The sequence below is a fragment of the Gopherus flavomarginatus genome, chromosome 10 (genome assembly GCF_025201925.1).
Source record: "Gopherus flavomarginatus isolate rGopFla2 chromosome 10, rGopFla2.mat.asm, whole genome shotgun sequence".
Lineage (NCBI taxonomy): Eukaryota > Metazoa > Chordata > Testudines > Testudinidae > Gopherus > Gopherus flavomarginatus.
Window position 1 is genome coordinate 22,449,140 of NC_066626.1, and position 22,752 is coordinate 22,471,891.

The following is a 22,752-nucleotide window of genomic DNA, read 5'->3' on the forward strand; positions in this document are numbered from 1 at the left end:
TTCTTCCCTCCTACACTCTAGTCCAAATCTACTGATGTAAATAAGATGAGATGAGAATTCGGGACAGATTTTGATTTCCATTACACTGGTACAAACTTTGAGTAACTCAACTGCTTTCAGTGGAATTACCCCAGTGTAACTGAAATTAGACTATGATCCACATTCCTTAAAAAAAATATTTTTCTGATTTGCAGTTGGTCACACTAAGGTAATTCTGAAGTCCAAGTGCCATTATATAAAATACTTTATGGCATAAGATCGGTGATAGGAATTCACTGTTTTAACTATAACTTTAATGTATATATTTTTAGCGAAGTGAATCTATGATTTTAGCTGCTGTAAAATTGCTTTGGACTGTGCAATTTCTGTAAGATAAACAAAATATTATTTAAACTTCAGCTATATGATTCTGATTCAGAACAACTCCATGCAGATCCCAGAATTGACCTGTGTGCCTAGTAACCAATTAGTCTAATATTCAACAAAAAACAAACAATAAGGATATTTCCTGAAGAATCTATTTCTTTATATTTAGGTTTCTTCCTCTGGATTTCTCAGTACAAGTTTCTGTTTCTTTAACTTGCGTGCAAAGCATTCGGGTTCAAGATTCTCCAGTTTTAATTACAGCAGGCATACATACTTCTTAAGTTACTAAGGCATTTTAATTTCAACAACAAATAAGACATCATTGAAAAAAATTCTATCTCCATAATAGTTATTTCAATATTAGTTAAAATCACAGAACAGAAAATTATTGTACAATTCATAATGGTTTGTTTGCTGCACTTTTGTAACCAGGACTCACCTCTGGTTCAAAGTGCACCTCCAATTTCTCCTGGGTTTTTTTGACCACCTGTCCAGTACCACGGCTTAATAGGGAGAGATTGGGCATTTTTCCTTAGTGACCTTTCATCTTGCCTCTAAAACTGTAAACTTGTTATCAGAGCAGTCTGCAAGAGAGCTTTGTAAACAAGATCTTTGTTATGAAATATGATAATTTATAGATCAGCTCTTCCTTAATGTGCAGCTCCGAATAGCAAAAAAGCCTCACTGGGTTTCTGGAGTCCTCAGTCTCCTTCACAGTTCTAAGTGGAGTCAAATTACTTTTCTCCTGCCTGTTCTGTGCACTTGTTGTTCTTTCTGTTCTGGTTGCTTTGGTACATCTAGGGATTTGTGAAACACAACCATCCTTTTTATTGTGATCAGAGGTTGTTTGTCTGTCGCTATGGCAACAAAAGGAAATTAAGTTCCTTAAACCAGCGAGAGTGTGTGAAAGAGCAGAGATATTCAAAGGGCCAGGCTTGGATTTCAAGGATGTGCTGCCGTGCAATAATCACCCCTAGCTGAAGGAACGACATTATCCTTTAACAGCTTTTTTATTTTTTCTTCCCAGCAACCCCCAAACCTCCATTATTTGTAACCCTGGTGTTAATAGAGACACAGAATTGTTAGAGCTGAAAGAGACCAATACCTGGGTCATGTAGTGTAAGACTCATTACCCCCATACTTGTGTCTGTGCAGGGCTCTGATGACTCGACATCTCTGGTTCTCAGCCTTTTCCATACAGTGATCCTGTATTACAACAGGAAAAGATTTCAGGATCAACCTCCCAACTAGCCATAAAACAGAGATGAGTTGTGTGCCTCCCAGATCTGTTCATGACCCCAGGTTGAGAATCCAGTCTCTTGATCAAAACTGAGATGACATTTTCCCTGCTTTGTGGTGTGTGTGTGTGTGTGTGTGTGTGTGTGTGTGTGTGTATGCAAATCCTTAACTTCTTTATCGTTCATACAGGTGCAAGTTTCTGTTTCTTCAGCTTGCTTGCTAAACTACCTAATTTGCCGTGAGCATTCAAGAGGAACAAGAGGGAAGGGAGTAACCATTTGATAAAAACATTTTCTGTTTGTACTAATGGGACACGGACTCTGGATAATCCAGTTAGTCCTGAAACCAGTATATTCTGTCAACTGCACTTCAGCATCAGTCTTGTAGAAGTGCTCCCTGTTGCCATGTACAAAGATTTACAGCTGGCTACAGCCCTTCTACTTTCACCTTCATTTTATACAGTGCCTTTCATGCAACATATGCTCAAAGTGCTTTACAGTATACAGACAGCAATAGAAAGTGTGCAAATCAAATAAGCCTTCAAACAGAAGATCAGCTTTCCTGAACAGGCAGAAGTGGCCCATTCCATGGCAGAATGGTAATAGACACACATCTGCACTGGAACACCAGATCCAAATCCTCCCAAACTTGAGGTAATTTTGGTTCTAGATGTTGTTCCATACTTCAGGACACAAAATATGTTGGGAAAATTCAGATTTGGATCAGAATCTGTGTCTGAATTCAGATCCAAACCTTGTGATTAATTTCCTACTTTGTCCTTCTATAGTAGTTTTCATCCATGGTTCTCCTAAGTGCTTTATAAATATATATTAATGAAGTAAGATGGGGCTATATTTACCTAACCTCTGGTATCAAAAGTCTTTGTGATTGGAATTTTTCTAATAGACATTGATGGTCACCTTAAATCTAAAAGGAATATTTTTTGAAAAAATTAGAGATGGGATTCTCCAATGTATTATACCAGTTCTATGCCAGTGTAATTCCATTTATTTAAACTTTATTAAGTTACAGCAGTAGAGATTCAGAGTAATGCAATGGTGTAGCAGATTCACAATCTGTAGCTCTACAGAGCTCTGAGTATCTTTTCAGTTTATACCAGATTGCCTCTATCTCACTGAGACTGACTTTCCCAAGAGATTTGTTTGGGAAAAACAACTATCTTGTCCTTCATTGAAGCTAATGTATCTGCAGTACTCAAAGTATATACTTAGAATGACGCACTTGATTCCAACTGGGTGAAGTTGTATCTTTCAAAAAGGAAGCATGGCCTGGTAGCGCTGTCTGTGAAGGTTGATTACCACTTTCCATTATAAGGGACTGTTTTCATTGCTTATAAATTTCACAAACTAACCATTTGGGCTGAAATTTTGCTCACTGGATTTCTGCCTCAGGCTGGGTTATTATTTTTTTTTTTCTAATTTTGGCCGTAACAGTTGAGCTGTTTCAGAGAATGAGGCTAGTGAAAAATGTTCTTTGAGAGTCTCTAGAGCCTGTTACTTTGGAATGGGTACTTCAAATTTGACAGAAAGGTGGCATTTATGTCAGGGATGTGCCTTTTGCAATTCTTGTGAAAATCTGCCCAATATAGCCTTTGAAAGATTGTAGTTGAGATCAGGTGAGGAGCATAGGGACAGACTGGGACTAGAAGGGGAAGGAGCCAGTAAGGGAGGGGAGAAAGATGTGGGGAGAGGATTGAGAGAGTGGGATAAGGAGTCAACAGATGATTCTGAGGCTGGACGAGGAGACCGAGGAGGAGATTGGGATTGGAAGCCTGTGGGGATAGTGAATATGGCTGGGGGAGAGGCTAGTGGTGGGCTGGGGTGGGGAGACAGATTGAATGAAAAGTGGGGGGAGGAACCAAGGCACACAGAGATTAAGGTCAAAAGCATTCACTGATTTTTGGGTGCCCAATTTGAGACTCATAAGACCTCATTTTTCAGAGTAGTTAGCATTATATAGCACTTTCTATGTTCAAATCACAGCTCCTCTTGACTTCACTTGCAGCAGTAATTGCTCAGCACTTCTGCAAATCAGCCCCCCATGGCCTCAAGTCAGGCACCCAGAAACACAAACAATTATTGACCATGTGTGAAAAGTCTCCTGTAAGTGACTTGCCCAGCTTCACATAGGAATGCCGTGGCAGAAGCAGGGATAGAATCCAATTCACCAAGGCAGCATTCATCTGCCTTAACCCACGAGACCATTCCTTTGTCCTGCAATCCCTGCCTCTTTCTGTACACACCTTCCAACTTCTGCAACAAACAAAGCAGAGGTCCTGCAGGTAAGCCTCCTTCACCGCACAACACTGATTCATCCCCAGAGCAATTCCATCCTAGAGCACTGCATACCCAGAAGGTGTCCAAATTAAGATTGCACAGGGAACCTTAATTCTGACATTTAACTTTTGGAGCTTGACTTTGCCAACTTAATGTTCTTTTAATATCATTTTTGATGTGTGATTATGTATAATTTGGGGTGACGTCTGTAGTCTTTGACCAGGGGCAGATTAGAATATTGTGGAAGGTTGATAATCACGCTCAAGCTTTCATCTTACTCTCTGTGACCTGATAACTATAATGCATCTGTAATGTCTTTGTGACACTAAGGCCAAGTTCCACACTACAAACTTACTTTGGTATAACTGTCACATGGGGATGTGAAAAATCCCTCCCTCTCCCCGAGCAATACTGCTCAAACCCTCAGTCAACATAGCTACTGCCTCTTGCGTCAGTGGATTAACTATGCCCACCGGAGAATCTCTCCTGTCTCCTGCTGCAGCTTTTTAGGTGCAGACCAGCCCTGAGACAGGATTAGTGGCCTGCAACCATATCGTCTCATCCTGTGATTCTGTCAGAGCTCACAAACAAAGCAGCAGCTCAATACCCTTGATGAGAGATGTCCAAAGGAGGCTTATATGCTACCTGAAGTCATGGTGTTGATGCAGTAATTGACACTTTCCTTCCAAGTCCCTGCTAAACTAGTGTACCAGAATGGCTTCCTGGGTCGCTGTGCTCTCTTTGAGATGACATATAGACCACTTGTAATCACTGAAGATCGTATGGGATTTTTTATGAGACAGTTCTTAGCTCTGACATGCTGCCAAATTCTTACTTGGATAATTATATTCTGCCTATTGAAATTCAAGTAAATATGGTATTCACTTTCTAACCTAAATGGTCGTGCACTGTTGCTATTCACTGTTATTTTTTTAAATGCTTTATTTAAAAACAAGGATTACATAGCTATTTAAAACACTGTGTAAAACAGTTGTATTCCACCATACAGATGATGTGCAGTAGGGATGGGTGCAGCAATCCTTGTACATGTATGTATGTGTTTTATACATATAATATCTCAGATCTTGAGATCTTTACTCAGAATTTAGTTAGACCTTACTCAGGTATCTCCCACTGACTGCAACCTTTTCTAAATCAGGACAGAACTGCAACTGAATTAGGACCTCAGGGTTTGGCCCATAGCTGATAAAGCACTTGGGAATCGTTTGGGGTGTAAAAGTGCTATATAAATGCAGAGTGTACTTCTTAGTACTGCAATATGCTTTATATATACCGCTGCTTAAAAGGCTGCTCTATCCCTACAACAGATGTACAATGTGGCCATGCAGTAGTTATTAATAGGAAGTGAAGGGGATTCTGCTTCCCTGTGGGATGAATGACGGAGTTAATATTGTAGGCCCCACAAGCAATGCTGACTGTTGCATGTTTAGCTATCCCTAATGAAGTATTTACCACTCTTGAAACCACCCATGCCTTTTTGTGGTCTCTGCTCTTGCATAACAAACTATTGCTTCATTCACTACATACTGACTGCCTCTTTGTTTGTGGCTTGAGTTTGATTTTGGGGCCAAATTCATCCCAAGTCTAACTCGGTCATCTTCAAGGGAGTTAAACCAGGGATGTGTTCGGACCTCTGTGTTTAATGTTCAGTACCCCCAAGAAAATAGGCCTGATGCTTCACTAACTTAGTCATTTACACTTGTACAAAATCAATGCAAAACAGGATGAAATGTTACCATGCTGATCTAGTAGTGTTTTACCCCCATTTGTGCCAGTGTAAATTACCGCAAGGTGTAAAGAATTAGAACCAATGTGAGTAGTTTCTTGAATTCTGTGGGTTCTTCTGTTCTTAGTCCAGTGAGAGTAGGATTTCTAGTCTTGAGGGGTTTGTAGCAACCAAATGGATGGTGCCATATATTTCCTTCTATGCCCAAATTATGTGCACTTTCTCCCCTCCGGACTGTGGTTATTGCACAGTTAGCCACTTTTTCATTTCTTTTAATCAAGTTTTATTTCTTTCAAGTGAATTGCACTTTGCAGTATTATTGTAGCCGTGTTGGTGCCAGGATATTAGGGAGACAAGGTGGGTCAGATGATATGTTTTGTTGGTGAAAGAGAAGCTTTGGAGCTTGCACAGAGCTCTTCTTCAGGTTTGGGAAAGATGTCTCGACTAAACACAGGATGGAACAGATAAGGAGTTAACACATGTTTGAACAGACCAGCAAGGTGAAGTGGGCAGTTAACACCTCTGCCCCTTGTAGGAGAAAGGAGGGTTAGTGAGTTACAGATTGTTGTGATGAGTCATAAATCCAGTGTCTTTATTAAATCCATGATTTTTGGTGTCTAGCACAGTTATGATTTTAAGTTCCCAGGCGCTCTAATATCCTGGGACCAACACAGCTACAACACTGCATACATAGGTAATAGCACAGGCAACCATAGGGAAAGTTTCCCCACCAATTTCTAGGGGTGAGACGGTAACTAAGTTGTTATACCCATGCACTCATTGGTCTCTCTGATGAGACTGCCAAGAAGAGGGATGCTTAGTGTCAGTTACAGTGGTGAGTTTTGTGTTGTGAATATGTAGGGCTTGATTCTCTGTTCCTGCCAAACTGTGCTAGGTGCAGGAATGGGAGTGAACTTTAAACCACTTTTGTTTTGCTCCCTTGGGCCAACCAAGGTCATGCTGAAACCCTGGAGTAAGTTAGTGTGGTCCAAATGGTAAGGGTCATGAGGAGTGCTTTCCAGCAGGTGGAGCATAATGTGGATATAACTTTGCCCCTCGTCCCCAAGCCACACAGGCACCTACACTGGGGACTGAGTAGCGCTGTTATGCTGCTTCTTTGCAGTTGAGGATCCTCCTGCACCAGTTCTCCAGTGGCTCCCAGTGTCCAGAATCTTTGCTGCCCTTTTGTGCGGCTGAAGCAATATGACGAGGCAATAATGCAGTCAGGCCTGTGCCCATTGAAAATGTCTGTGTCCAATCACTGCCACACTCAGAACTATCCAGTCTTCTAAATGTAACTGCTTCAAAATAGGGCAGAAGGCTCCCATGTTTGAAAAAGCTTTGGTTTCCAAACCATGTTAGTTTAGTATTAGTACTTATGGTTTGACATATGGTAGGCATGATTTTTAATTAAAGCCTTCAGCTGTGTTTTACTGTGCAGGCAGCAGAGCACCGTGGAATTTACATTAAGAAAAATATACTATCAATATCATACAGGATTGTCTAGTAATCAGAGTGGAAAGCCAACTTAGAAACAAACTGGCAGCTGATCAGATAAAAATTCAAATTGGTAACATTTGTGTTGGAAACCAAGCCAGATCTGGGAAAAGCTGAATCCAAGCTATTCTGTCCCTCTTGCAGAGGAACTGAGTTGTGAACACACTGTAACATCAGAGCTAACGTGGAACACCTTTTACATAACCATATCATTAATAACCACCTTTATCTCTAGATCTATCCGATTGTTCCCCCTACTGCTTAAAATTAAATGTTGTTTTGAAGAGAAGTTGACTAATCATGTATGGTTTATTTTTGTTTTTTAAACTCTCTGTCAGATACTGGAGGTGTTAAGTTTTTCCCTTTTTGTTCTTTTGGTTCAGTCTGGTCGAATAGGAGATACTGGCAAATGCTTGGGCCCTTCGCAGTTTTCTAACAGACAACCACCCTCTTGATCCGTTGTGTGAGCTCTGCCAGGTACTGAAAGAGTTAATGATATCTTTCAGGCCTCAGCCACCAAATGCTCCCCTTCCAGCACTCACATGGTTTGTATTCTTACACTGCTGGAGTGGTGTGTTCATAGCATCTGGTTCCTTGGCAACAGCTTTCATTGGCTCAATCAAAGCCTTTTCTTTTTAAGAAAGCTCCCACTGTGACACCCCACCACCACCACTAATCACCATCTTAACTGAGAGTTTGAGGCAGCTGGTATGAAAAATAGTGCTTGTGAATGCGAGAAGATTAAGAGGATATCTTTATATAGTACACCTGCCCCCAGACAGTGCATTTACTGGTTTGTATCGGGTACACTGGAAGGGATCTGGTTTTCTACTGGAAGGGATATAGGGTCAGCACCTAAAGAGTCCCCTTAGGAATAATTGGTTAGGCACAAATCCATAAGCCTTTGTGTGTAGTGAATAGTCATTTCCTGTTTTTAGCTCGCATGGTGTCAGGCCTCTCTGCTTTTGACAAGGGGCAGTAGTGGGATGCAGAGGAGTGCACAATAAAATCCATATTGTCAAAGTCTTGTCCCCTGACAAGAAGGAAGCAGGAAGATGAAATCTCGCAACATGTGAACTGGAGAACAATGGGAATAAAAAGTTCACATTAAGCCACTTCAAGGGCTTCATGTAATGGGATTTCTGGCACTTCAGAGGTGGCATAAAGTTGAAAAGGCCTCTATTGGAGGCACAGACAACATACCCCCTGTACTTTCTAGTGTTTGGCGTTCATACTGGAGCCCTGACTAATAAACATGGCAATTAACACTCCCTTCACCAGGCTTCCCTGGGAAGAATTATTTTGGCCTAACTGACTAGAAGTTTAAAAGGGAAATTTCCCTTATTTTCCCAGGCCTTATTCCACAGCCTTGGAGACTGCCTCATCCTCCACGACCCTCAGAGACATTTGTACTCCACAGATATGATGCTGCTGGAGACACCTGGTATCAGACTTAAAACCTGGATTGTGGAAGGGTGGAGCATTTTCAGCATTGGGACCCCTGTTATGAAACTCCCTGCCAGAGAAGAGAAGACTGAAACTAACCCTGCTTTGATTGGATCTATATATAAACCCGACCCCTCTTGATACAGCCTTTCCCTAGGAACATCACCCACTTAAAAGATAAAATGAATCCACATGTTCCATTGAATATGGGGAAAGATGGGAGGAAAACTCCTTTTGGGACAAGTTATGCTTTGTATTCATTATTGCTCTTTGGCACTGAGATGCTAAGGTGATAGGTACCTAAGGAAGAACAGTCTGGTGACTAAATTATTGAACTGGGGCTTGGGAATCTGGGTTCAAGTCCCTGCTCAGCCACAGACATTCTATGTGATTTTGGGGAAGCCACTTAATCTCTGTGGCCTCAATTCACCCTTTAGTTAGATTGTAAAAACTTTAGGCAGGGACTGTCATTTTGTTCTATGTGGGGACAGTGCTGAAGACAGTGGGGTCCAGTTCCCTGATTAGGGCTTCTAGATACATGGGAATACAAACCATTAAGCGTAGTAGTAATAATCTGTAAAATGAGGATAATGCTTCCTGAACTCACAGGCATGTTGTCAGGATAAACCCATTAATATATGAGAGATGTTCAGATACTACAGTGACAAGAGCCACAGAAAAGCCTGTACATATTTTAAAATATATTTTAGAGGAAGAAATTCAAAAGCTATAAACAACTGGCAATAGCAGCAATGAATTAAGTTGTGCACGTGACAGCTATGTTGTGTTTAGTCACTTCTAGCTTTGTGAACCCAATTTCTTCACACACATTGAAGCTGTGTGTGCTTCCTGAGAGATGAGCTCATGGCAAGTACTGGAAGTTTAAAAACTAACCTGTTTTGACCATAACATTTTTTTTTTATTCAGTGCACTTGCTTCTGAGGCAGTGAGCTATTCTTTTCTGAAGGTTTTATCAAAACGTTTGAACCACTTTCAAGCACGGAAGGAGTGTGAGTATAGGGGGAGGAATACAGCTTTTCTTCTGAGGAAAAAATATTGGCCTTTTTGACCAGCTCTAGGTCCTCAGGAGAAAGTGATGACAACTTGGAATTCAGCATGGGTCCTATTCCCTGGATTGTAGATGTGCCTTTCATTGGTCCAGTGAAAATCAGACTTGGTTTGCCTAAGTTTTATAAGATTTCAGGAAACATACTTTGTTTGCACACTGGATTATGGAATGTCGGGAGAGCCTATGCATATAGAAAATGAGTAAGGCCCTACCAAATTCGTGGCCGTGAAAAATGCATCACGGACCATGAAATCTGGTCTTTTGTGTACTTTTACCCTATACTATACAGATTTCATGGGATTGACCAGCATTTCTCAAACTGGGGGTCCTGACCCAAAAGGAGGTTGTGGGGGAGTTGCAAAGTTATTGTAGGGGGGTCATGGTATTGCCACCCTTACTTCTGCACTGCTTTCAGAGCTCGGTGGCCAGAGAGTAGTGGCTGCTGGCCAGGCACCCAGCTCTGAAGGCAGGGCCCCACCAGCAGCAGCGCGGAGGGGTGGCAATTCATACCATGCCACACTTACTTCTGTGCTGCTGCCTTCAGCACTGGGTGGTCAAAGAGTGGTGCCTGCTGGCTGAGGGCCCAGCTCTGGATAAAGTAGCGCAGAAGTAAGGGTGGCAATACCATACTATGCGGCCCTTACTTCTGTGCTGGTGCCAGTGTTCAGAACTGGGCTCTCACTACTCTCCGGCTTTCCAGCAGCGGCACAGAAGTAAGGGTGGCAATACCAAGACTCCCCTACAATAACCTTGTGACCGTCCCCCAACTCTCTTTTGGGTCAGGACCCCTACAGTTACAACACCATGACATTTCAGATTTAAATATCTGAAATTGTGAAAATTATTATTTTTAAATCCTGTGACCATGAAATTGACTAAAATGGACCGTGAATTTGGTAACATAGTGAAAATTTCCACTGGAGAGATTGTCTCAAGATTCTGTTGAATGTGCAGATGTGTGCTTAACAAAGTGCAATGTGCAAATGCTCTGTGAAGGTGTGTATGGACAAGATAGCTAAAGATACATGTGGAGTCCTGCCTCCTTCCTACATAATAGCTGAGGTATATATGGAGGGAGCCAGGGCTCTGAAAAATCGGAGGCTTTCTTCCATATGATGTAGAAAGATATGTATAGATTGAAGCAAAGGTGCTTGCCTCACTGATTGCACATAATGTGCAGTACAGAACATTCTAGTGCTGTGTAATAAATGGTTAAATATCGTGGAATTTCTTTGTTTAAAAAGTAGGAAATTCTAAACAAAAAAGCTATGTTAAAAGAACTTTATGAAGCACTCAAAGCACTCACAAAAGCCTGTATATCCTTAACTCCTCTCCCTTTTAATCACAGTGCATACACACAAATCTTTAATTACCTGATCCAATGTGTACTGTTTATCTGCTGGACCCTCTGCTTCTTCTAGGGATGAAATTCAGAAAACCAGCAAAAGCACTGCTTAAGTCCCACTTATGCCCTGTTTTGAAGGCTGAAGTAGGATCTAAGTGGTGCATATGCTTTGGGCTGACCCTCTACAAAAGTTTGAATTCCACATTCAGTACACCCATGGCAGGGTTGTGTGGAGTCCAGAGCAACCCAGCCTTGTCCAGTGCACTAGTTTTATAGCATGTCATGAATGAGGCTTGTGTCTGTAGCACCCTTGCTCAACTCATTGAAGAAGCTGTGGTATGAATAAAGGCAAAAGTCTCCTGGAAGAGCAGTCCTAGGACTGGATTCTTTTCCTGCCTCTTCCACAGGCTTTCTGTTTGGCTTTAGGCAAGTCACTTAAGCTCTCTCTCTGTGAAATGAGGATAATACTCCCTCATGGCACAGTCATGTTGTGGGAATAAATGTATCAATTTTTGTGAGGCATTCAGATAGTGATGATGAGCACCACAGAAAAGTCCATAAAGAACAGGAAAATTCCCTTATTCTGAGCATTGTTTGTGTGGTTTGCAGTAACTGAGGCATAGGCTACATACTGAACAATTTGATTTAAAAGAAATATTGAGCAGCTGCCTTATTCCTTGAGCATGGTCTATCCTGTGCACTGAATAAGTAGCTCATGTCCAAGAAATATTCTGCAACATATGACCATATAATTAAAGATGGCATTATAATACTTACACACAGGGAGCAGAGTTAAGGTTATATGGGAATTTTTGTCACTTGACATTTTTCAACCTTAACATTTTTTTTATAATGTAGTTTGTTGTATGGAACACATTATATAGAGCAAACATTGTGCCTGAAAGTTTAAATACAAGTATGAAGACTAGTTCCCAGCCTCACAGATTTTACAATCAAAGGTTCTGTTCCCATTCCCATGGATTTCATTAATGTCTGATCAGGTCTTTAATGTAATGACAGTTTTGAGAGCAGTGACTCAAGTCAGTAATGATTTAGAATATAAATCAATAATCTGGCTTCTTATGGGGCTTAAAACTGCAAAAATATTTTTTCTGCACTTTCTCAGCTTTGTATAATGTTCTGCCCTGTGGGAAATATTTTGTCTTTCTGCTGAATTGGGTCCTTAGTACATCACGCACCTGACAAATTAATAATCAATGTAGGAAGGATGCAGTCACCACCCCTACTTCTAAAAGCGCTGGCATGTCTTTATATTACTGGCAGTGGTGTTAGAACAATTTTTATAAGGGGGGTGCTGAAAGCTATTGAACAAAATTGTGAACCTTGTGTATGATGGGAACCATTTCTAGCAAGGGGGTGCTGCTGCACCCTCCGCACACCTAATTCCAGCACCCCTGATTACTGATAAATATATAGACTATTGCCCTGATGGAAAAGTAAAATCAATTTCCACCCTGTTCTTGGGCAAGAACTTCTGAATTAAATCTAGTTAAGTAAAAAACTGCATCTCTTTTTTTCTAAGACTTTGGTATATCTCAGACCCCACCATCTCCAGAGACCATTTGTTTGGTTTTCTGAATTTTTCTTTTTAAAACATTTCCTGTCCAAAATACTAAATCTGTTGTTCTTTTCCCCTGCTGTAGAAAAAATATATTTCAATCCTGCCAACGTTATTTAGAGAATATCATCAGTTCTGCATTAGAATTCTCAATAAGCCCATTGGCATTGCAAAATGGCTAAGCTCCAGCATATCACTGTGCTGCATACAGCCAAACCATGAGAATTGATAGGACTGAAATCAAGCCGAGATCACAGACATAGGCGGCAGTAGAAAATGGACTCCTTGAGTTGCCTCCAGAATTTGAGTTCTTACTGGAACTTTTCCACCCTTCATTTTAGAAAACAGCAGGAATCAGCACTTTCACAGTAGGAGTCAATTAGAGAAACCCAAATTATTGCCATTTGAAAAAACAATTATTTCTTTTTCACCCTCACAGAAACTTGTTATCATGAACTAAAAGCCAGAACTAATTAAATGATCTGATAGCATAAATCCTATTAGAAGTGTTTCATCTGCCTTAATTAATTCCTGTCTGAAATCATAGCTGCTTTTAGTAAATTCTGGATCTTTTTTTTTTTTTAAACAGCTTCAATTTATATCTGTCTCCAAGACTGATAAGATTCTTACTCTCAACAGATAATGTGAACGTGTTTACAGAACTATTTATTTCTAGGAGGAATGTCCACACTAGAATGGGCCTAAGATTTAATGTATGAAAGATCCTTCACAGGTCAGAAAAGGGACATTTGTAGCTGCTTCTGAAGGAGTTCAACAGTTAGACAAACCAAACCAGGCAAAGGCATTGTAATCCCTTAACAGTATTTCCCAAACTTGGGACGCTGCTTGTGTAGGAAAAGCCCCTGGCGGGTCAGGCCAGTTTGTTTACCTGCCGCATCTGCAGGTTTGGCCAATCGCGGCTCCCACTGGCCGCGGTTCGCTGCTCCAGGCCAATGGGAACCTACCAGTGGCTTTCCCTACACAACCGGCGTCCCAAGTTTGGGAAACACTGCCTTAAAGCATGGTAGAGCCACAGTGGGTTGACCCACTGATTCAAAACTATTCAGGATGGTTCAATCTCAGGCAGACTGCAAAGAGCTACAAAAGGATCTCTCAAAACTGGGAGATTGGGCAACAACATGGCAGAAGAAATTCAGTGTTGATAAATGCAAAGTAATGCATGTTGGAAAATATAATCCCAACTATACATACAAAATGACGGGGTCTGAATTAGCTGCTACCACTCAAGAAAGAGATCTTGGAGTCATTGTGGATAGTTCTCTGAAAACATCCACTCAATGTGCAGCAGCAGTCAAAAAGGCGAACAGAACGTTGGGCATCATTAAGAAAGGGATCGATAAGAAGACAGAAAATATCATATTGCCTCTATATAAATCCATGGTACGTCCACACTGTGAATACTGCATGCAGATGTGGTCACCCCATCTCAAAACACATGTATTGGAATTGGAAAAAAATGATTAGGGGTATGGAACAGCTTCTGTGTGAGGAGAGATTAATAAGACTGGCACTTTTCAGTGTGGAAAAGAGACAACTAAGGGGAGAGATGATTGAGGTCTATAAAATCATGATTGGTATGGAGAAAGTAAATAAGGAAATGTTATTCACTCCTTCCCATAATGCAAGAACTAGGGGTCACCAAATGAAATGAATAGGCAGCAGGTTTAAAATAAACAAAAGGAAGTATTTCTTCACACAGTGCACAGTCAACCTGTGGAACTCCTTGCCAGAGGATGTTGTGAAGGCCAAGACTATAACAGGGTTCAAAAAAGAATTAGATATATTCATGGAGGATAGGTCCATCAATGGCTATTAGTCAGGATGGGCAGGGATGGTGTTCATAGCCTTTGTTTGCCAGAAGCTGGGAATGGGCAACAGGGGATGGATCACTTTATGAGAACCTGTTTTGTTCATTCCCTCTGGGGCACCTGGCATGGGCCACTGTCAGAAGACAGGATACTGGGCTAGATGGACCTTTGGTCTGACCTAATATGGCTGTTCTTTTGTTCTTATGACCCTCTTGGGTAACACTTGCATTGCTGGTCACAAATCCATTTCTGTGAAATGCAATGGTTATTACTAGAGAGGTGCCAAGAAGGCAGTATTTGGATACTGATTACATTTGGGCTAGGATTTGAAGACTGAGACTAAGGATATGTCTGTACTTACTGCACCGCTGCAGCTCATCTGGTGAAGATGTTCTATGCCTACAGGAGAGAGCTCTCCTGTTGGCATAAAAACATCACCGCTGAGAGCAGCAGGAGCTGTGTCAGCAGAAGTTCTCCTGCCGACATAGCTCTGTGCACACAAGTGCTTATGTCAGTGTAACTAATGTCACTCGGGCTAGAACATTCACACCCCTGAGTGACATAAGTTTTGTCGACATAGGCTCTAGTTATCCCATAGATTTGCAGTTGGGGCAATACTGTGCCTAGCTAAAGGTAAAAAATGCTATGTGATTCCTAGGTGGTCCTTCCCCTGGCTGTATGCTTTGTTTCAGTGGAATTTTGTCATGGTCATGCTTTGAAATGTCTGGAGGATTGAGTTGCTAACAGGGCTTGGAGAGAAACCACACATGGTCTGTGTCCCAAAGTCTTGACAGCAGTGGCGGATTAGCCACTGGGCTCACAAAGCCTGTGTGCAAGGGCCTCGGCCAAGAGTGGGGCCTCAGAAAAAATCTGCCACTAGGGGCAGAATCCCAGCTGATGTGGGGGTAGGGCAGGGCAAGCCCCTGAGCCGTGACCCTGGTCACCTGCAGAAGCATGGGGGTGGGGCAGGGGAAGCCCAAGCACCATGACCTCCACTGTGGCCCTGGGACTGGAGGAGCTCTCGCTCCCTGCTGTGCCCCAGGGCTGTGGTGCAGGGACAGAGCTTCTCCGGTCTTGGGGCTGCAGCAGTGGGGAGCAGAAAGGAGCAAAAGGGGATATAGGGCTGCAGTGTATGGAATAGGAGTGGGCCCTGGGGAAGGGGCAAAAAGGGGTGGGGTTGTGGGCGGGGCTGCAGTGGAAGGGGCGGAACAGGAGCAGAACCATAGGGAGAAGGGGTCCCCCACTTCCTGTGGCCCAGGGTCCCAGTAAACCTTAATCCGCCTCTGCTTGACAGTATTATTCCATTTTGGTTACAGTAACTTCAGTTCATGTGAAAAGACTGGTGTATCTTTTTCTTTCTCTACTCTCTCTCCATCAGCTGCAACATGCAGTTTCCACCCTAGTATTTCCAGCCAACCCTCCCCTTCCCGTCTCACTAAGCAATTAGCTATTTAGAACTCATTAGCACAGAAAAAATTGCTCCTTTCTGTCTGATGCCCTCTGCCGCTGCATATGCATCACAGGTATCAGCTGGCCAGAGGGTTGCCTGCTTCCTTGGTTACATAGGCTGAGCTGGTCACTGAGCCAGGCCCCATGCCTTTGCTACATGATCACCCACAGCTGGGCCCCTTTCCCCGCACTCTGGTCAGGACTCTTCAGCCATGCCCCTGGCCCACTCAGACTGCCCTCATGCCAAGCCAGTCACTCCCTCTGCCCCACACAGGGATGGCATGGAACTTAATTTTGTATTTCTGATTTTCAAAAGTTTACGTTTAGCTGCGACTCCACATCCTGGAAAGCCACTAAGCTCCTCTCTCCCTGTCCTGAGCTCCTCCAACCCCTCTCTCTTTGCCCTATCACCTATCCTAATTTATCCCTTGCACCAAATCTCTCTCCTTCATCCCCCCCACCATCTCTTGTTCCTTCCTGCATTCTCTCAACCCCCACATTCCAAGTACTGCTCCCTCACACACCCACAAGCCTTCTGCTCTGATTCCCTGCTCCTCCGGTATTCCTTAGCTCTGCACCAAAAGATTGTAAGAATCTAAAAATGTTATGAGCTCCTCATGTTTAGGGAGCTGCATATCAGGAATCCTATGACCATAAGCACACTCAGTTCTATTTTTCAGGAACTATGACTATAATATCCTAACTGTCCTTCATCTGCTCTCTAGTTAATTAATGGTAATTGATTAATCAATGCTGGCACTTGGGTATAATAAACCCCCAGGCAGAAAAGTAGCAATATGCCAATCAATCATTCTCACTTATCGACACAGAGTATATGTAATGTATTAGTTTTCAAAAAATAGGTTGAGTGCCTTCTAATCCCACTGTACAAGTTAGCAGGGCATATTTCCCAAAAGGTGTGGGGGGGAAAACCTCAACAGGGACAGATAGTAGTAACAGATCATTTTCAGATTTCTGCCCAGGGTACGGTTCAAATTTACAGTGCATGGGTGTAGCTCAGTTTCAGTGTGACCACAGCATATAGTCTGAACAGGTCTGAAGAAGAGCTCTGTGTAAGCTCGAAAGCTTGTCTCTCTCTCACCAACAGAAGTTAGTCCAATAAAAAATATTACCTCATCCATATTGTCTGTCTTATTTAAATGTCATGACTTAACTATTTCACTGCTGATCATTTAGCAGAAACACGCATTGAATTGTTTTTTCATTGTGGATGAATGTACTATTGTGTCCTGTCCCTTTATGAATACACTAGCTTTCTGACTGGCTGGTTTTATTTTTAGTCAATGGTCAGCCAACCAGCAATCTGACTGGCTAGCTCAGATCTGGCTTAACTATAGATATTTTGCACAACTTGGTATCACACAGCATGACAAGTGCATGACAGAAATTTGTACAACAACCAAAAGGGACAGAAGCAGGAGAGACCATGTGATAGTAACAACCATCATCTGAAGCAGTCCGCAGAAAGTGCATTGAAGTGAAGGGAACATTCCATACAAACATTATACAAAGTACCCGGGGGAAGAGGAGGAACACCTCTGCCTTTCATTCCCTTAGGAAGACCCAACTTAATCACAAGTCTCCACTTTGCCACTAGTATTTGACTATTCCCCCACAGAAAATAAGTGCGTGTTCATTTTTCACCGAAGCCTGCCTGCTCTCTATTATTAAGAATTATTTGTGGCCTGGTAGCATTTAGAGGCCCTATTGTGCTGGGCACTGTTCATGTACATGGAAAGAGAGAGTCCTTGCCCCGAAGACCTTACATCCTAAATAAACAAAGGCAGAAGGGAAACAGAGGCTTGAAGCGAATTGCAGGTCCCTGGCAGAGCCAGGCACAGAATGCAGGGTCTCCATACTCCCAGGCCAGCACCCTTGTCACTGGACCATACTGCCTCTGTTACTAATACAATGATTATTTATGCAATGGTACATTTCATGACAAATAAAATGGCCTGGCTCCGACTAAAGAAGCTTACAGTCTAAATAAGCCTTAATACAGCCAGGGATGGCATGACAAAAGGCAGGAGACAGGGTATGGAAGTATAAGGGTTATAACACCAAAAGATCGTCCTCTAGCCTTATTTTTATTTATCCATCTTGTTTATCCATCTTGTTAGTTTCTCTTAACAAATTTAATTAAATATATTTAAGTTTGAGGACAGTGGCCAAATGTTCAACTGAATGTCAGTTTTGTTAAGGGAACTATGAATTTGATTTACATAAGTAGAAAAATACTAGACAAACATTGAAATAAAACGTTTAAATCCCTGAGGTGGTTCTGTTTGTTCCCATTCTGTGTGTTCCTAAGTGTTTTTAATCAAGATTTTTTAATTCTGTCCCTCAGATCTTTTTAAACTGAGGATAACAAACAGAGCAGAGTTAAGACAAACTGGCAAAAACCACAAGGAACAGTGAAGGCAAAAAACCCCAAGGTCTGTGTTCCTTAGCACTTATATAAAGCTTTACCTCTTCAAAGCACAGCACAAGTATTCACTGATCTATCCATCTATGCAGATAGGTGATTCCTTACTGAAGAAAGGGTTTCTTTCCAATAGTAAATGCAAAATGTGGATCCAGATGTGGACTTCAAATTCCCTAAAATTCAGATCCAGGATTTTGTTTTAGCCTCTCACAGAAGTAGAAATCAGCCATGGAATTTGAAACAGGATTCTAAACCCACCCTCCTTCTGTAGCGCAGGAGTATTCAGAATAAGGGGACTGCTTAGTAGCAATAGGTTACTTAGAATAGACAAAATTTTGTCTTCAGCTACTTTTGCCTAAGTCCTGTTGACTTCATGCGAGTTGTTTGTGCGTATCCAAGGGCTGAATTACTGTCCATAGAGAAGAGAATGTGTAAGAAAAGCAATGAGTAAATCCTTTCCAGAATGGTTTTCTATCTACTCACATAATGCCCCTCAGTTTCAGACTGGTATGTGTAGATGTTTAAGGGTGTCAAATGACAACCATTTTACGGGGCTGTTGGCCCCAATGGAATGCTGCTTAGCACAGCTCATAAAGTAAGGATGGGAAATACTGCTTCAAACGTCTAGATTTCTCTGTTAATTAAAAGAGAGAGAGAGAAGCATTGCAAGTAAGAAATGCTCTTTTCATCATGGATTAAATACAAAAGATTCCATCTCTATGTTTACTTTTTTTTCCTTTCTAAAATCTGACTCTCCCTTTGAATAATCAAAGCTGGCTTTGAAGTAGTGCGCGTGCGCACACACAAAATTTTTTCCCTTAAAAATAGCCCTATATATATCTATATCTATCTCACAGCCTTTCATTCCTTTTGTTCATGGGGTTTCATTTTTTTGCAAGAATGTGACAGTTATGAGCAAACCAAAGCTCACACAGGCACCACAACAGACACAGGGAGTGGGATTCAGACACATACTGCAATTAACACCAGTGTTTAATTAGCAGGCATCTGCACCGGGCATGGGCCTTTTGATTTTGCCTCTTTGCTGCATTTTTGATCTTAGATTTACCTACAATTGTACCTCTCTCAGCTGCTATGCTTTTAAAAAAATACTGTATGGGAAAGTTTTGGAAGGGGGCCATGGCAGACACTTGATCTGGTGCCTGGTTTACGCAAACTTTTGGGAAGCAGTTCACTTCGACTGTCTTCAACAGAAATTCTATTTTTTAAAGAGGCAGCTTTTTGTCCATGAACATGCTTTGATGTATTTGTTTTTAAAAAAAAAAAAAGGTAAATTTATTGACAAGAAAAATAAAGTCTGATGGAGCTGTGTGGGTGGTGTACGTGTCTCGCTGCAAAGAGATTTAGTAAGGCAACGTGGAAAACTTTTACCTCAGGCAGCCTAGATTTCTCTGTATTTTAGGTCACAAATGAAAGAAGTTTCACCGTCTCAACTTGTTTCCTGCTGGACATTTTCCTGCCTCAACAAACTGCCACCTAATTTACCTACTTGCCAGCTCTACTGAGCAGAAAACGAGAGGGCAGAGAAAGGTGTATTGCAGGTTATGGTGACATTTGCACTGCACAATTAACTGTGGTGAGGCACCTTGTGACAGCACAGTTCTCCAACACAGTTACCACACAGCAATGTAGTCAGGCCCTAACTGGATTTAAGAACTGGGCTGATACCTTGGATATCCAATGCTTTTTACTGGATCTGAACACATAATATGGTTAGGTCTCGTTCAAATGCAAGCTGGAACTCGGCTTGTCTACATGAAGTAGCAATGCACACTAGAGGGGTGCGATTTCTAAAAAGTATGCTGACTGGCCCATGTAGGCCCCGCTGGCACAAACTAAAAGTTCTCTAGTGCACATTAATATACAGTACAGCACTACATCAATGCAGACTGTGGAACTTTTAGTTCATGCCATCAGCATCTGTATTGGCCAGTTAGCATGTGGCACCACTAGTGCGTTTTAGAAATCACCCCCCTTTAGTATGCATTGGGGTTTGGTTAGCTATAGACAAGCCCTGAATTTTAAGAATACTGAGGAACAACAGTGTATAGTCGAGTCAATTGATTGTGTAGTACAGAGATGACCTAAGATTGAGGTACACTGGAAGCGCTGTGTATATCTCTAAACATATAGAACACTCACACGCATGTCCAAATACTTCTTAGTTACTCAAATGCATGGGTGTAATCGAGGGCAGAAATTAGCCCATTATGTTTGACCTGTAGTGAACCTGTTGTGCCTCCCATTCACACGCATGGTACAGTTCAGGGTACTTCTCTGATTACCTTGCAATAGCTTAGGTTTCTTTACCCTCTAGTACCTTATATTTGAATCCTGGCTTTGGTGACACTGCTGTGAAGTTATGTGGTTAGTCTGCCTAACATACATAATTTATGAGAAAAATACAAATAATTCCCATTGGAGGTCTTAATTTAGCTATCTCTGGAATTGGGCCTATTCACACACTGTGGCCACTGAGCAGACATCTATCAATCATACTAAAATGGCCCATTACCATCAGGTTTAAAGATTGTGAAGAAATCAATGTGTTTATCCTGACAACATACCTAGGAAGTAGAGAATTTGATTATCCCCATTTTTCAGATAGGGAACTGAAGTATTTAGGTGCCTAAAGATGCAGAGTTAGATGTTTAACTCCCAGGTGTTTAGGTACTTATGAAAATCCTACTGGGCACCTCTCTGCATCTTAAGGTGACTAAATACCATTGCAAATCTGGCCCTAAGTGATTTGCCCAACACCATACAGGAAGTCTGGGGCAGAGCAAAGAATTAAACCCAGGTCTCCAGCTAGCGCCCTAACTGATGGACCATCCTCCCTCTGTTCGAGTTCGACATCAACCTTGTTCTACAAAAATATCCCTGTTAACCTTGAGCTTTTAATAAAGCACCTATCTCTGTTCATGGGAGAAAAATAGACATTTGGAAATAACCATATACCATTATATACACTGACAAGGGCACTACCCCTCTCCTGTTTCTTTGTGGGTCATGGCAGCTGGTTCTAAGTGCCTCTGCAGAGCAGGGGTTGTAGGAGGACGTATCCCTTTCCTAGGTGCCATTCTATCCAGAGAATCCACAGTTGTTACTGGCAATGTTTTAGAATGGTTACCCTGACCACCACATGGTTATTTCTGAGAGCCATGCAGCCAAAGCCTTATTGTATAGACTGTGTAGTATACACTGTCTTTCCAGCTATATTTGTAACAATAACATGCTTAAGTAAAGTTGAAGCTTGTTATAACCAAGCCAAATTGTGACATGGGTTTGCCAGCCCCCATGAACATGGTGTTGCTAGCAAAGTTCCCCTGACTAACCTGGAGAGAGATTTTTATAATTAAAGTTAAAATTCTAGGCCCTCCCTACTCCAGCTTTTCATCCATATGTTTCCTGACATGGTTTAGCTGGTCAGAGCGGAGAGGATCAAGCTATGTTAGAGCAGTGTTCATGTCTGCCATAGTTTAGACAGAGCTCTGTTTGGCTGCAACCATGGTGACGCTATGCTTCGGCATGTTTTTTAAACAGTTGGAAAGCCACCGTAGAGTGGACCTGTACAGCAGAGTGGTTCTAAGAAACCTGTCCAAACTAATCAGGGAAACCCTGCTAGCAACAACCATGTTTAAACATCTGAAGAAGTGGGTATTCACCCACGAAAGCTCATGCTCCAAAACATCTGTTAGTCTATAAGGTGCCACAGGATTCTTTGCTGCCATGGCTGGAGTGCTCACAGTTCTGCTCCTGTTGCAAAATAGTAAACACATGAGACTTGCTGAACCCTGGTGTTTGTTTTACGTTTATAGTTTGGACATCATGTTAGTTGAAATTTGTTACTTTTGAGGCGGCATTTGGGAGCTGGCCCTGTATTTGTTTTTTTTTCCCCTCCTGCATTATCTTATACAAAATCAGAGCTGCCAAAACCATGCACTTATGTGGGTATGAAACAATTATCCTGGTTTATACCCTCCTGTATTATCTTATATGGAATCAGAGTTGCCAAAACCATGCACTTATGCTGGCTGGTTTATACAGAGCAGAGTCTTTAGCGCTATTCTACCTCAGTGAGCAGTCATAATGCTGAAATGGTACTTTAAAGCCTTCCCTTTGGATTCTTCTTTCCTCTCCAAGCAACAGACTGAATTTTTGTCAGCCAGATTCAGGGTTTTAAATAATAGGAGTAGATGGCAAATGTGAAGAGTAGATTGTATAGAAAGTAGATACAAGGGTCTGAAAGGAAATGAGGATGATCTACAGAAAGTGACAGTTACTCAGCATACAAGCTAACAATTTTGATTTGAAACTTATGAGAAAGTATACAATTTTTTTATTTTTGCCATTGTGGTTTTCACTGACATGCAAACCTGTTAGCTGTGGCTGAAGTACTGAAAGATAGTAACTTACTTGTAT

The 22,752-nt window shown here is 41.8% G+C and overlaps 1 protein-coding gene across 1 annotated transcript in view; it reads right to left on the bottom strand.

The window, feature by feature from the left end:
* The window catches only part of KIAA2012 (KIAA2012 ortholog), an 88,255-nt gene extending 87,112 nt beyond the window's left edge, over positions 1-1,143 (bottom strand). The window contains exon 1 of the mRNA XM_050969560.1: positions 806-1,143. Coding sequence (XP_050825517.1) covers positions 806-892 — 87 coding nt within the window. The 5' untranslated portion in view covers positions 893-1,143. The remainder of the gene's footprint in view (positions 1-805) is intronic.
* Positions 1,144-22,752: the final 21,609 nt, after the last annotated feature.